Consider the following 10,941-nt stretch of genomic DNA (forward strand, 5'->3'; position numbering starts at 1 on the left):
GTTCATCCAGGTAGTGGGCCCTCACCCGGGGGGGTGCCCCGGGGACCTAGAACGGAGCCCTTTTTGAGACCCTGATCCCCCCCCTCGAGCCTTCACTGAGCACCTCCTATGAGACCTTCTTTAAAAATCCCCTCAGATTGTGACCCTGAACCCCGACCCCCCCCAGGGCCTCCACCCCCTACACAAGGGACTTTCCTCCTGTACTGGCATCCTGAAACCCACCGTTCCCTCCTCCCAGTACCCAGGTCCCCGCTGACCTGACCCTGAGCACCCCCTGGAAGCACCCTAAATCCAGAAGTCACCCCATTTAGACCCTAAGCACTCTCATGGGGCCCCACCCCCAGGTCCCACCTCCTCCTACCCTGAGCCCCATCTCCCCCAAATCCCAGATCCCAGCTTCCTCCCTGAGCCACCCAGAGCCTAACTGGGAGATCACCCCAGCCTAGATGCTTAGCTCCCCCAGAATCTAGAAATTATGCCTAGACTTTGCCTGGCACCCATCTGGGACCATCCAGTCCTGAGAGAGGCATCCTTAGACGCAAGGGATTTCAGAAACATCACGCTGCTTGGCCATTCCAGAGAACCGTAAATCTCCAAGTCCTGGGGATCCCCCATCCCCCGAGACCCAGACCTCCCCCCTCCCCCCAGGAAAACCACCTGCTTCTCCATCTTGAGTTTTCCTCCACTCTAAATCCTTGAGCCCCTCTCAGAAACTTTGGCTAGCCCCCAAATCATCTCCATCGAGGAAGCCCCAGATTCTTGACACCCCTGAAAGACCTGCTCTTTGGGAGTTTCTTTGATCCTATAAATGCATCTCAGGGTGTTTGAGACTCTATAGATATGCATCTATATTCTATGGCAGACCTCCCAAAAGGGCACCCTCGGGCTCTCCCCAGTTCTCACCCCTGCCCTGCGTTTCTCCAGATGTGTTCTGAAGACACGCCCCTAATCCCCCCATGGCCTGGTCCTACACCCTCCCTTCCAGACAAGCCCTCACCAAGCACCACCCACCCCCCAACAGACAGGATGCAGCCCTCAGACCCCCCAGCTGCCAGATCACTCCTTCCCTCCTGAAAATCCGCCCCTGCCTAGGAAACCTCCACCCCATTCCCAAGGGAAACCCTGCAACCTTAGAAAAACCTTAGGAAGGTGTCTGCTTCTGAAATGCTACCGCAGAGGCCCCCGGGCCCCAGACCCTTCGAGAGACCCCAGCCTGTGCCCACATGGACACCCTGGCCTATATAGAAAAAGGTCCCAGCCCTGGGGCCCTTGCACCCAGGATCAGACCCAAAGCTGGCCAAAGGCCTGGCTGGAGGCTGGCCTGACCCAGGCAGGAAGGGAGGGGCTCAGACTTCGGGCGGGGCAGTTTCTCTGCTGCTGGATTGGAACTGGGACCTTCCCCTGGGAGGAGACACAAGAAGCTGTGGAGGAGAAGGAGGAGGGAGAGGGAGGAGGAGGAGGAAGAAGGAGAAAAAAAGAGGGAAGGGGAGGAAGTGGAGAAGGGAGAGATCTAGACTGGTAGATATTCTGGACAATAATAGCTCCCAATAACTGAGCACCTACTATATCCAGGCCATACGTTAAATGCTTAACAGGAATTTCCCAGAAGCTCACAAATACTGGATTAAGTGTAGTCCTATTTATATCATAAATTTCCAAATGAGGAAATTGAGGTTCAGAGAGGGGAAGTGATTTGTTCAATGCTGCACAGCCAGGACATAATCATAGTGTAGGAGATGTATTTTACACTAGAAAACGAGGACCAGGGGAGACTCAGAAAGTAGACTATGTAAGGTGGGAAGAAAGAACAGAGACCCTACAGAGAGGAATGGGGACCCAGAAAGAGGCGGAGAGGCAGAGAAAGGCAGAGCCCAGGGGCAGGGCTACATCATCTCTGCTGCAGCACTGAACGAACGGCAGTAACAGTGTCTTCTCTCTCCCACCAGTCCTACTTTGTGTCTGACTATGATCCAACCATCGAAGACTCCTATACGAAGATCTGCACTGTGGATGGTGTCCCGGCCCGGCTGGACAGTGAGGGCGAGGGCGGCAGGCAGCGGATGGGAGGATGGTGGCGGGGCTGAGGGCTCCTGGTCGAGGGGTGGGGGCGGCCAGTGGGAGCCCCATCCCCAGAGCAGCCCCTCTCCCCGTCTGCAGTCCTGGACACTGCAGGCCAGGAGGAGTTCGGTGCCATGCGGGAGCAGTACATGCGCGCTGGCCATGGCTTCCTGCTAGTGTTTGCCATTAACGACCGGCAGAGGTGAGTAGAGGCTGGCAGAGTAGGGGGCAGGGGGGGGGGGGCGTGGGGAGCGGCAAGCTACTGGCTAGACCTCATGCCTCTGGCTTCATCCGCAGTTTCAACGAGGTAGGCAAGCTTTTCACGCAGATCCTCCGAGTCAAGGATCGAGACGACTTCCCCATCGTGTTGGTTGGGAACAAGGCAGATCTGGAGACGCAGCGCCAGGTCTGGGACACCCCACCCTCCCTGCCCCACCCCCCAGGGACCGCATCTCAGCCTAGAAGCCTCCTTTCGGTGCATCTTCTGTGTCTCGTCACATCAGTAGCTTCCTCCGGCTCCCCGCCCCGCTCCCTCCACCGTCACACGCATCACTAAAAGTGTCGCCCCCAAGCTGGATCCCCTGAGTTCCCAGCGTTGCACACAGGACTCTTCCCAGCAGAGATGGCTGGACGGCAAAGAGGGCACCTGCCCCCCGTCCCCAGGTCAACCAGCCCCAACTCTGCTCTGTCCCCACCGCCAGTCAACTTCCCACTCTGCCCCCCACTGCCCTGGCCCCTTCCCTGCTCCAGGCCCTCCCCTGGCTCCCCAGCGCCCCCAGCAGAGAACTCCAGCTCTTCCACAAGACCTGATACCCACCGTGTCTTGTCCCTTCTTTCCTGTTCTCTCCACTTCCTATACACAGAGACTACGTGATCTCCACACCGAACTCCTCTTTTAAATTAAGCTTTTGGGGGTTTCCAGCCTTCCGAGCGTTGCTCAGGCCTCTCGAGGGAACACCCGGACTTCTCTGCAGGGGGAGCTCAGTTATGTGATGTTCAGAAGGACAAACGTCTCTGGAGCCTTCCCTGAATACTTAGGTGGTGCTGAGTCCTCTTGGCATGAGCCCAATGAACTTCTTGGAAGTTTTCCCTGAGCCCCTGCACCACGTAACCCCTGTTAGAGCGTACAGTGTACAGTGTGATATTCTGCCTCCCTTGGTTGGGACCCACCCCGAGTGCAGACACCTGACCCTTCCCCTTGTCCCCCCTCCAGGTCCCCCGATCTGAAGCCTCTGCCTACGGTGCCTCCCACCACGTGGCCTACTTTGAGGCCTCGGCCAAACTGCGCCTCAATGTGGACGAGGCCTTCGAGCAGCTGGTGCGGGCCGTCCGGTGAGCAGAGGCCCCCTTCCGGTCGTCCTGGTCGCCAGCTCCTGTGACCCAAACTCACTAGCTTCTTCCCACAGGAAGTATCAGGAACAAGAGCTCCCACCCACCCCACCCAGCGCCCCCAGGAATAAGGACGGGGGCTGCCCCTGCGTCCTCCTGTAGCCCCGGCGACGCGAGAGGAGCAACCAGCATGAGCTCTCGGGACCAGCTGCCCTCACCGAGCCTCAGTTTCCCCATCTGGGTTTCCCAGGATACACTACACCCCCGTCTGTAATTCCTGGCCTCCTCCAGGACATCGCCACTGTGTGCCTTCTGCCAATGCCTTCTTTCCCCACCCAAGCCCCTTGTTGGGGTGAGGGGCTCCCGGGCATCCGGGTCACTGCTGTATATAACTCCCCTCTCCGCCCCCAGGGAAATAAACGTCACTGCCAATGTCAGAAAATGCTTTTTAAAAAGAAAGAACGGTTCAGGGGTGGTGGGTGAATTCAGGGCACACACGCCTCACTCCACCTACAACCATCAGATCTACAATCCTTTGCTTCTTGGGGAGGGAGGTGGGCAGGGGCCAGAGAACGAGCCAAGCAGGTGTCCGGGCCCCTGCTTCACCTTCACTTGGGCCATTCTGCCCTTTTGTGTTTTGGTGGGATGGGGTTTAACATCTGAAATTTTTTTTCCCTCTTTGCTGTAAAGTTCTAGAACAGCACTGTTCAGTAAGGTAGCCAGTAGCTACAGGCAGCTTTTTAAATGTATTGGATAGTGGTTTTCCAGAAGATTCCAGAATCTGGGCAACAGGCTGCCGCTACAAACCCTGCCTGACCCCTACCACCCCCAGTATATACTGAGAAAAGCCTTTTGGCTGCAGGAAGAAGGGACAGGTGGGTGGAATGGTGTCCAAGCAGCTGGCTGGCAAGTTCTCAGTTCCAGAAAGTTCCCAATTGGGCCGACTTCGGAGTCCAAACCCTCAATGGCCCGAGGGCCAGTGAAGACACATCCCCTTTGAGCCTATGTCCTAGGAAGGGCTGACGTGTGGGACTTCTTAAGGCCAGCCCAAGCAAGGTACCAACTCGCTTGTTTGGGAACCCTTGCGGGCCTCCCCTTTCGACCCAGGACCCCCAATACTGTGCTCTATTTGCTAACCTGGAAGGCCGGCGCCAGAGCTGGAGACCACTGCGTGCCCATCTCCCATGCCTGACAAATGTCCCCAAGCCCCAGCACCTGGTCCACACACCTCCACTTTAGAACTGTCACCAGTCAGCGATCTACTCCCTGTCTCCATACATCTGCTTCATTTGAACAGAGTCTCTGGGCCCCTGATCCCAAATTCCTCCCCTCACACCCACCCCAGAACCCACTTCCTGGTTCCAGGGCAGAGGAGGGCCCCCGGCAGCACCTCCGCCACCTCTTAGTGAAGTGCCCTTTGGCCAAGCGCCTGTCTTCTCAGCTGTAAAATGGGGTGATCACAGAGCTACTTCGGAGAGGCCTTTAGGGACCAGATCGGCACCCAGAAGACCAGCACAGCGCTGGGAACACGGTAAGCACTCTTTTATCCACAACGGAGGCCCCGCTCTTCTCCTCGGGCCCCAGAACCATGAATGTCCCTCTGTTTTCCAGATTCGAACAATGATTAGCTTAAATATCCCTTTCCGGGTTTCATTATCACAGAATCCTTGGCCTGCGTTCAACCTTCCGCCCTGGGAATAAGCGAGGCTCCAGTGTATTGTGCTACGTGTTCACTCCCTCTACCCTGAGGACCTCTGCTCACCACGGGCCCAACCCCTGCAGGACTGGGAGGGAATGNACATTCTATCACTTTCCAAACAAGGTCTGACATCGCCACCTAACTCCAGCCAGAGGTGAGGCGCTCTCAGCGGAGTCCTGGGCAATGTCCCTCTTCCTGGGTGCCCCCGTCACCACTACCCAGATAGGAGATTTGAGTCTTTTTTGCACTGTCCATCAGGGCCAAATCTTGGCTGGGACACCCTGCTTCTTGAAGAACAAAGATGCACTCTGAAGAGGTGACAAAAGCTACCGCTTACGCCCGGCAAAAGGCACACGAACAGACCCACGCGACAACTGGCAGGCCATTTTTGGAAGGTTTGCGCTCACCACCGTTCCAGAGCTCATCAGACGACAGGGAAGAGGCTGGCATGGCCTAGTTGGCAGCTCCCTGGGCATGTGAGTGCCTGTCCCACTGGTTCTTGCCCTCTCCTGGGATCTGGCGAGCCCTGCCAATGCCTCAAAGCTTCTCGGCCTTTCGATGCCCGTCCTTGTACGCCTTGCCATCCTCTTCCCTTTCTGCCATCTCTTGGACTTTCAGCGAGCCCCTTGGGCTCACCTGCCATGGGCAACGGGAGCTAAATGCCAGGCGGTGCCAAGTGCATCAAACATTGTTTTCCTTCACCTTGACAAAGCCCATTTGACAAACGAAACTGAGGACAGGGGCTGAGATCCAACTCACCTGGTTAGTGCTGGAGCTGGGATTCAAATTTGGGCACTTGAATTCTAAGGTCCAACCACAAAGTACTCCTGTCCCCAAAGGGAGGATACTGGGGGCTCCCACCCCCCGCCCACCTTCTGAACAATCCCCCCACTTTGTATAGCACAGCTCCTGTGGGAGATCACGGAAGCTTTGGCTCTAGCTTGACACAACAGTCCAGAACCTTGAACACGCCACTGCCTCTCAGTGTCTGCACCCCAACGTGCTACAGGCCACAGTTCAAGGACACCAGTGATCCATCCTCACCCCTCTGAACTCAATTCTACAAAGCCCATGGTCCGGGAGCGCTTGGGTGACTCTCAATTGAGTGTCTGACTCCGGCCTTCAGCTCAGATCACGATCTTGTGGTTCGTGGGTTTGAGCCCCGCAATGGGCTCCATCCTGTGTGGAACTGCTTGGATGTTCTCCCGTCTCTCTCTCAAAATAAATAAATAAGCTTAAAAACAAAATCCCATAGCCCATCACTGAGTCCCATTAAGATCCTTAAGTGTTACTGTAAAACCAGGGCTCTAGAATCCTTCATATTGAACTAGACAATATCTAAGGTTGTAGAACAAATTGGGGCTCTTCCTCAATTTCACCAGGAAGGGAATCTATCTAGAAATGCTGAGTCTACCCTTAAACCTTACACACAGTTAATACCTACTGATCAACCATCATCACCACTGAAGCCAGGGTTCTAGAATATCATTAGTCTGTTTTGGACAACAGACTCTAGAATGTCCCTCGAATGACCAGAGCTTACTCACTACGTTTTAAAGCCGGGTTCCAGCTGACCTCCAAATGTTGAACTCTTATCTTAGAACACTGCTCCTCAAGCTTGAGTGTCTATTAGAATCCTCCCAGGACTTGACTTTAGTGGCTTCTGACTCAGTGGATCTGAGACTCAGCCCGAGGGACTGAAGACAAGCGACTCGACTCCAAGTGCAGCAGTCCTGGACCACAATTTGAGCAGCAGCAAATCTCGAGAACTCTCTGCTGGCCTCTCAACTGGGTGACCTTGCAGTTTCCGGGTTCAAGAGCACAAGGGACCACCTTCGAGTCTATGTTAGGCAACCCCTAAAAGGCCATTCAACGCCTTACACCTGTTGCGGCCTCTGCCGGTTTTAAAAATGCATCTGAGGGGCACCTTGGTGGCTCAGGTCATGATCACAGTTTGTGAGTTCGAGCCCCGCGTCGGGCTCTATGATGATAGCTAGCTCAGAGCCTGGAGCCTGTCTTCAGATTCGGTCTCTCCCTCTCTCTCTCTCTCCTGCCCGCACTGTCTCTCAAAAAAAATTAATAAAAAACATTAAAAAAACGTTTTTTAAATGCATCCGACGGGGTGCCTGGGTGGCTTAGTCGGTTAAGCGTCCGACTTCCGCTTAGGTCATGATCTTGCGGTTCGTGGGTTCGAGCCCCACGTCTGGCTCTGTGCTGACTGCCAGCTCAGAGCCTGGAGCCTGTTTCAGAGTCTGTGTCTCCCTCTCTCTCTGACCCTCCCCTGCTCACGCTGTCTCTCTCTCTCTCTCCTAAAAATAAATAAAAATATTAAAAAATAAATAAATAAATGCATCTGAGAATTCCTATCCTTTTCCTTTCTCAAAGCAGAGCTGACTGCCCTCTGAGTACTGGGTTTAATGACCCCCTTTCCGTGAACAATATGTAGGAGGCAACGGTGTATTAGGACATAAAGCTCTTGGGGCTTCTTCCTTACCCTCTATCTGGGGTCACTTGCTCTGGGGGCAGCCAGCTAATATACTGTGAGGACAGGCTGCCCTGTCATGGGGTCCACATGGCAAGGAACTGAGGCCCCTGGCCAACAGCTGATCATAAGTAGATTCTACTAGGNTCCAGTCAGTTATGTGTCCAACTTTCGCTCAGGTCATGATCTTCCGGCTCGATGAGTTCGAACCCCAGGTCGGGGTCTGGCCTGACCATTCAGAGCCTGGAGCCTGCTTCAGATTCTGTCTCCATCTCTCTGCCCCTCTCCCACTTGCACACTGTCTCTCTCTCAAGTATAAACATTAAAAAAAAAAAAAAATAGATCCTCCAACCCCAGACAATCCTTTAGGGCTGCTCTGGCTGACCAGACAATATCCTCACAACAGACCCTGGGACAGGACCCCCAGCTGACCTGCTCCCCAATTCCTGATCTTCAGACACCATAGGATAAAACACTTTTCGGTAGCTGAATTTTGGGGTGGGTTAATTTTACCCAGTGAGACATAGGGATACAATGACCCCAGCCCAACCACTTCTAGGACTCTAGAAAAGCCGTGTTCCAGAGAAGGCCAGACCCCGTCGCCTGTGCAACCCCTCAGCCCCCCTCCGGAAGCCGCAGGACAGAGGCACTCCAGCCAGCCAATAAAGTGTTTGCCGTTGGGTTTTCGTTTGGCTGGTTGTGTGTACACAGTGTATACAAGTTGAGTTGTACAGAAGCCCAAGAAAGAGCAAGAGACAAAGGGTGGTGGGGAGGTAGGNATGCCCTGGGGAGGGAATGGCCTTTAGCAAAGATCTTGGCCTGTGAGGGGGGGTTGGGGGGGAGGGGGTCCCCCAGCTCTCTGAAGCCACCCCGCCCCCCTCAACCATACATAGACTTTTCCTATACATTATGTACAAGGTGGAGGGGGCGGGGCTGTGGCCGTGGAGAGGGGATTGGGCCAAGGTGGGGAGGGAAACCGTTACTAAATAGACATTTATACATATATATAAATAATTTCTCTGTACACCGGACAGCGGGAGGGGTGGGGAGGGAGTGGAGGGGGGCTTGGGGGTGGGGAGGAGTCGAACTTGAACCCTGCCCTGGTGGGGGCAGCATGGACACACCCTGACCAATGACCCCCCCCCCACTTCCCTGGCAGGTGGGGCCCAGGGGTCAGCTCCTGAGGACACAGTTCTGTCCCAATTCTCCGATGGTGGGAGAGGTGGCTCCCCCAGGCTGGGTGGGGTCACCCACAGCGGCTGTGGGCCTGTGCTTGGGCCAGCAGGTCGCTGAAGGAGTCGAAGAGCTGTTCCAGCCACGGCTGGTTCCGCATGCACTGCTGGACCACCTCCTCCTGACCCAGGTCCTCAGCACCGCCCTCGATGGCCAGGGTCTGCGGGGCGTTAAACAGGGAGCTGCGGCCAGTGGCCACCAGGGTCTGGGGGTCTGGGGGTCAATATCCCGAGGAGAGGGGGGACTGGGAGCTGGACCCCTGGGTCTGAGGGAGGAGGGGCTGGGGGTCAGGACTCCTGGGTCTGAGGGAGGAGGGGGTAGGGACAGGACCCCTGGGTCCAGGGCACAATCGGTGGGGTTCTGCCGCGTCTGCAGGGGGCTCACCTGGTCCCGGCAGCGCAGGAAGGTGTGGTACTTATAGTGGTGGAGCGAGTGGTAGAGTGTGTAGTATCCCGACTTGTCCAGCTCCACTTTGAACTCCTGGACGGATGAGAGTGGAGAAGCCTCAGCCCGCTGCCCGGCGCAGGGCCCTTCTTCTTCCCGGCTGCCCGCACCGCCCGCCCCTCTGCGGCCGCACCTGCGCTCGGACCACGCTCCTCTTGAGCTTGCTGAGCGTCTTGCGGTTGTAGGGCTCCCCTGCCGGCCGCAGCCGCACGGCCCCCTCCTCCGGGGAGCCCTCCCCGCTCTGCTCCACTTGCAGCTGGGGGAACGTGTGCAGGGCGTCCTGCGGGAAGCCGACCAGTCAGTGGGACGTGCCCTGGGCCCACGCACTCCAAACCCACCATCCAGTTCTCCGATCATCAGGTGTCTCAGTTTCCCTCCGGCTGTAGATCAGGAGGTACTTGGGGAGTCTTGGTCTCCTCAAAGCACAGAGGAACCTAGGACTGTCTGGGGACCCTTATTAACGTGCTTTGTGACCCAGCCCAAGAATCTCAGAGACCCCTAATATTCCACTCAGGATTCTCAGCACCAGCCTAACATCCTACTCAAAATTTTGAGGATCAGTCTAAAATCCAGACTCCCCAGTGCCAGGCTGACATCAATCCCAGAATTCTAAAACCAGACAGATATTCCATTTCCACGGAAGTTTTAACTCTAGCGTAACATCCCATCCGGAGTTCTAGAACCAGGTCACCACTTTATCCCGTATTTTCTCAGGGATGAACATCTCACCAGGGACTTCTGAGCCGGCCTCACGTCCATCCCAGAATCCCCAGAACTAGACCAAAAGCTATGGGCCCAGAAATGTCAAGGCCAGACCACCATTGCATCCCAGAATGCTGTCGCCCTAACAGTCTGCCCCCAAATTCTCAGCATCGCACAACCATCCCACCAGAGCTGCCCGAAAAGTCCACCCCAGAATCCCAGGCTGTTCCAGAAAGAAAATCATCCAGATGAGTTAATCCTGAAGCCTGAGGTGCTAACAAGCCCCGCGTTAGGATGGCAGAGAAGCCATCAGACTCCGCTAAACACTGTCCCACAACAAAGCCCGGGGGCAGGCACTAGTCTCCCTTTGGTTTCCAAACCTGCACCCAGAGCCACGCTCTGCAGCAGCCCACCTCAGACCTTCACCGTGACCTCTCTGCACCCACCAAGCCCCCTCCACGTAGGCCTGCGGGGCTGCTAGGAACCTAGAGACTCCCCCTCGCCAGCCCCACCCTCCACTTTTCTCCTGGCCAAGCCCCAGCCTTCCAATGGTGGCCCCCCGCCAGGGCCTAATGCTCTGGGAGCCCCTCCGTGAGTGCTGGGGCTCGACGCCTCCCGCCCAGGCCCCGCAAGCACCTGTAGGGCCGGGCTCAGTGACAGCCGCTTCAGGACTTTCTTCTTGTGCTCATTCAGGAGGCCATCGATCTTCCGCATGGGCGGGAGGTACAGCTCATCTAAGAGACCAGGAGGGGCGTCAGAAGAGCCGAAGCCCCACAACGCATGGGGGGCGGGGATGCAAAGGAGGGGTCGGGACCTTCTTTCCCAGGCCTTGGCTCACCGTGTGTGTCCTCCAGGGCCTGGATCATGTCTGGGTCGAGCGCTGTGCTCACCAGCATCTCCACGTAGCTCCGGTACATCTCCCGCATCGCCCGGGTCTTCAGCAGGCGCCCCGGCACTGCCCGCTCTGGGCTGGGGGGGGGGGGAGAAGGCGGGA

General features: G+C 56.3%; 2 protein-coding genes across 2 annotated transcripts in view; one reads left to right on the forward strand and one right to left on the reverse strand.

Moving 5' to 3' along the window:
- Positions 1-1,951: 1,951 nt before the first annotated feature.
- RRAS (RAS related) lies at positions 1,952-3,829 on the forward strand. The gene is made up of 5 exons (XM_077747413.1): positions 1,952-2,034; positions 2,158-2,260; positions 2,356-2,464; positions 3,272-3,390; positions 3,465-3,829. Exons 2-5 carry the CDS (start codon positions 2,193-2,195, stop codon positions 3,547-3,549), a joined length of 381 nt encoding a protein of 126 aa, XP_077603539.1. The 5' UTR covers positions 1,952-2,034; positions 2,158-2,192; the 3' UTR covers positions 3,550-3,829.
- A 4,522-nt stretch (positions 3,830-8,351) lies between these two features.
- The window catches only part of PRR12 (proline rich 12), a 24,664-nt gene continuing 22,074 nt past the window's right edge, over positions 8,352-10,941 (reverse strand). The window contains 5 exon segments of the mRNA XM_077747202.1: positions 8,352-8,961; positions 9,186-9,281; positions 9,379-9,525; positions 10,584-10,681; positions 10,786-10,911. Coding sequence (XP_077603328.1) covers positions 8,815-8,961; positions 9,186-9,281; positions 9,379-9,525; positions 10,584-10,681; positions 10,786-10,911 — 614 coding nt within the window. The 3' untranslated portion in view covers positions 8,352-8,814.

This window comes from Crocuta crocuta, unplaced genomic scaffold (assembly GCF_008692635.1).
Source record: "Crocuta crocuta isolate KB4526 unplaced genomic scaffold, BGI_CrCroc_1.0 scaffold334, whole genome shotgun sequence".
In the NCBI taxonomy this organism is placed as follows: Eukaryota; Metazoa; Chordata; class Mammalia; order Carnivora; family Hyaenidae; genus Crocuta; species Crocuta crocuta.

Excerpts from the sequence above, each read along its gene's own strand:
- RRAS (XM_077747413.1), top strand. The coding sequence starts at position 2,193 with ATGCGGGAGCAGTACATGCGCGCTGGCCATGGCTTCCTGCTAGTGTTT. Across the intron at positions 2,261-2,355 it reads GCCATTAACGACCGGCAGAG|TTTCAACGAGGTAGGCAAGC; the intron begins GTGAGTAGAGGC and ends CTTCATCCGCAG. Across the intron at positions 2,465-3,271 it reads ATCTGGAGACGCAGCGCCAG|GTCCCCCGATCTGAAGCCTC; the intron begins GTCTGGGACACC and ends TCCCCCCTCCAG.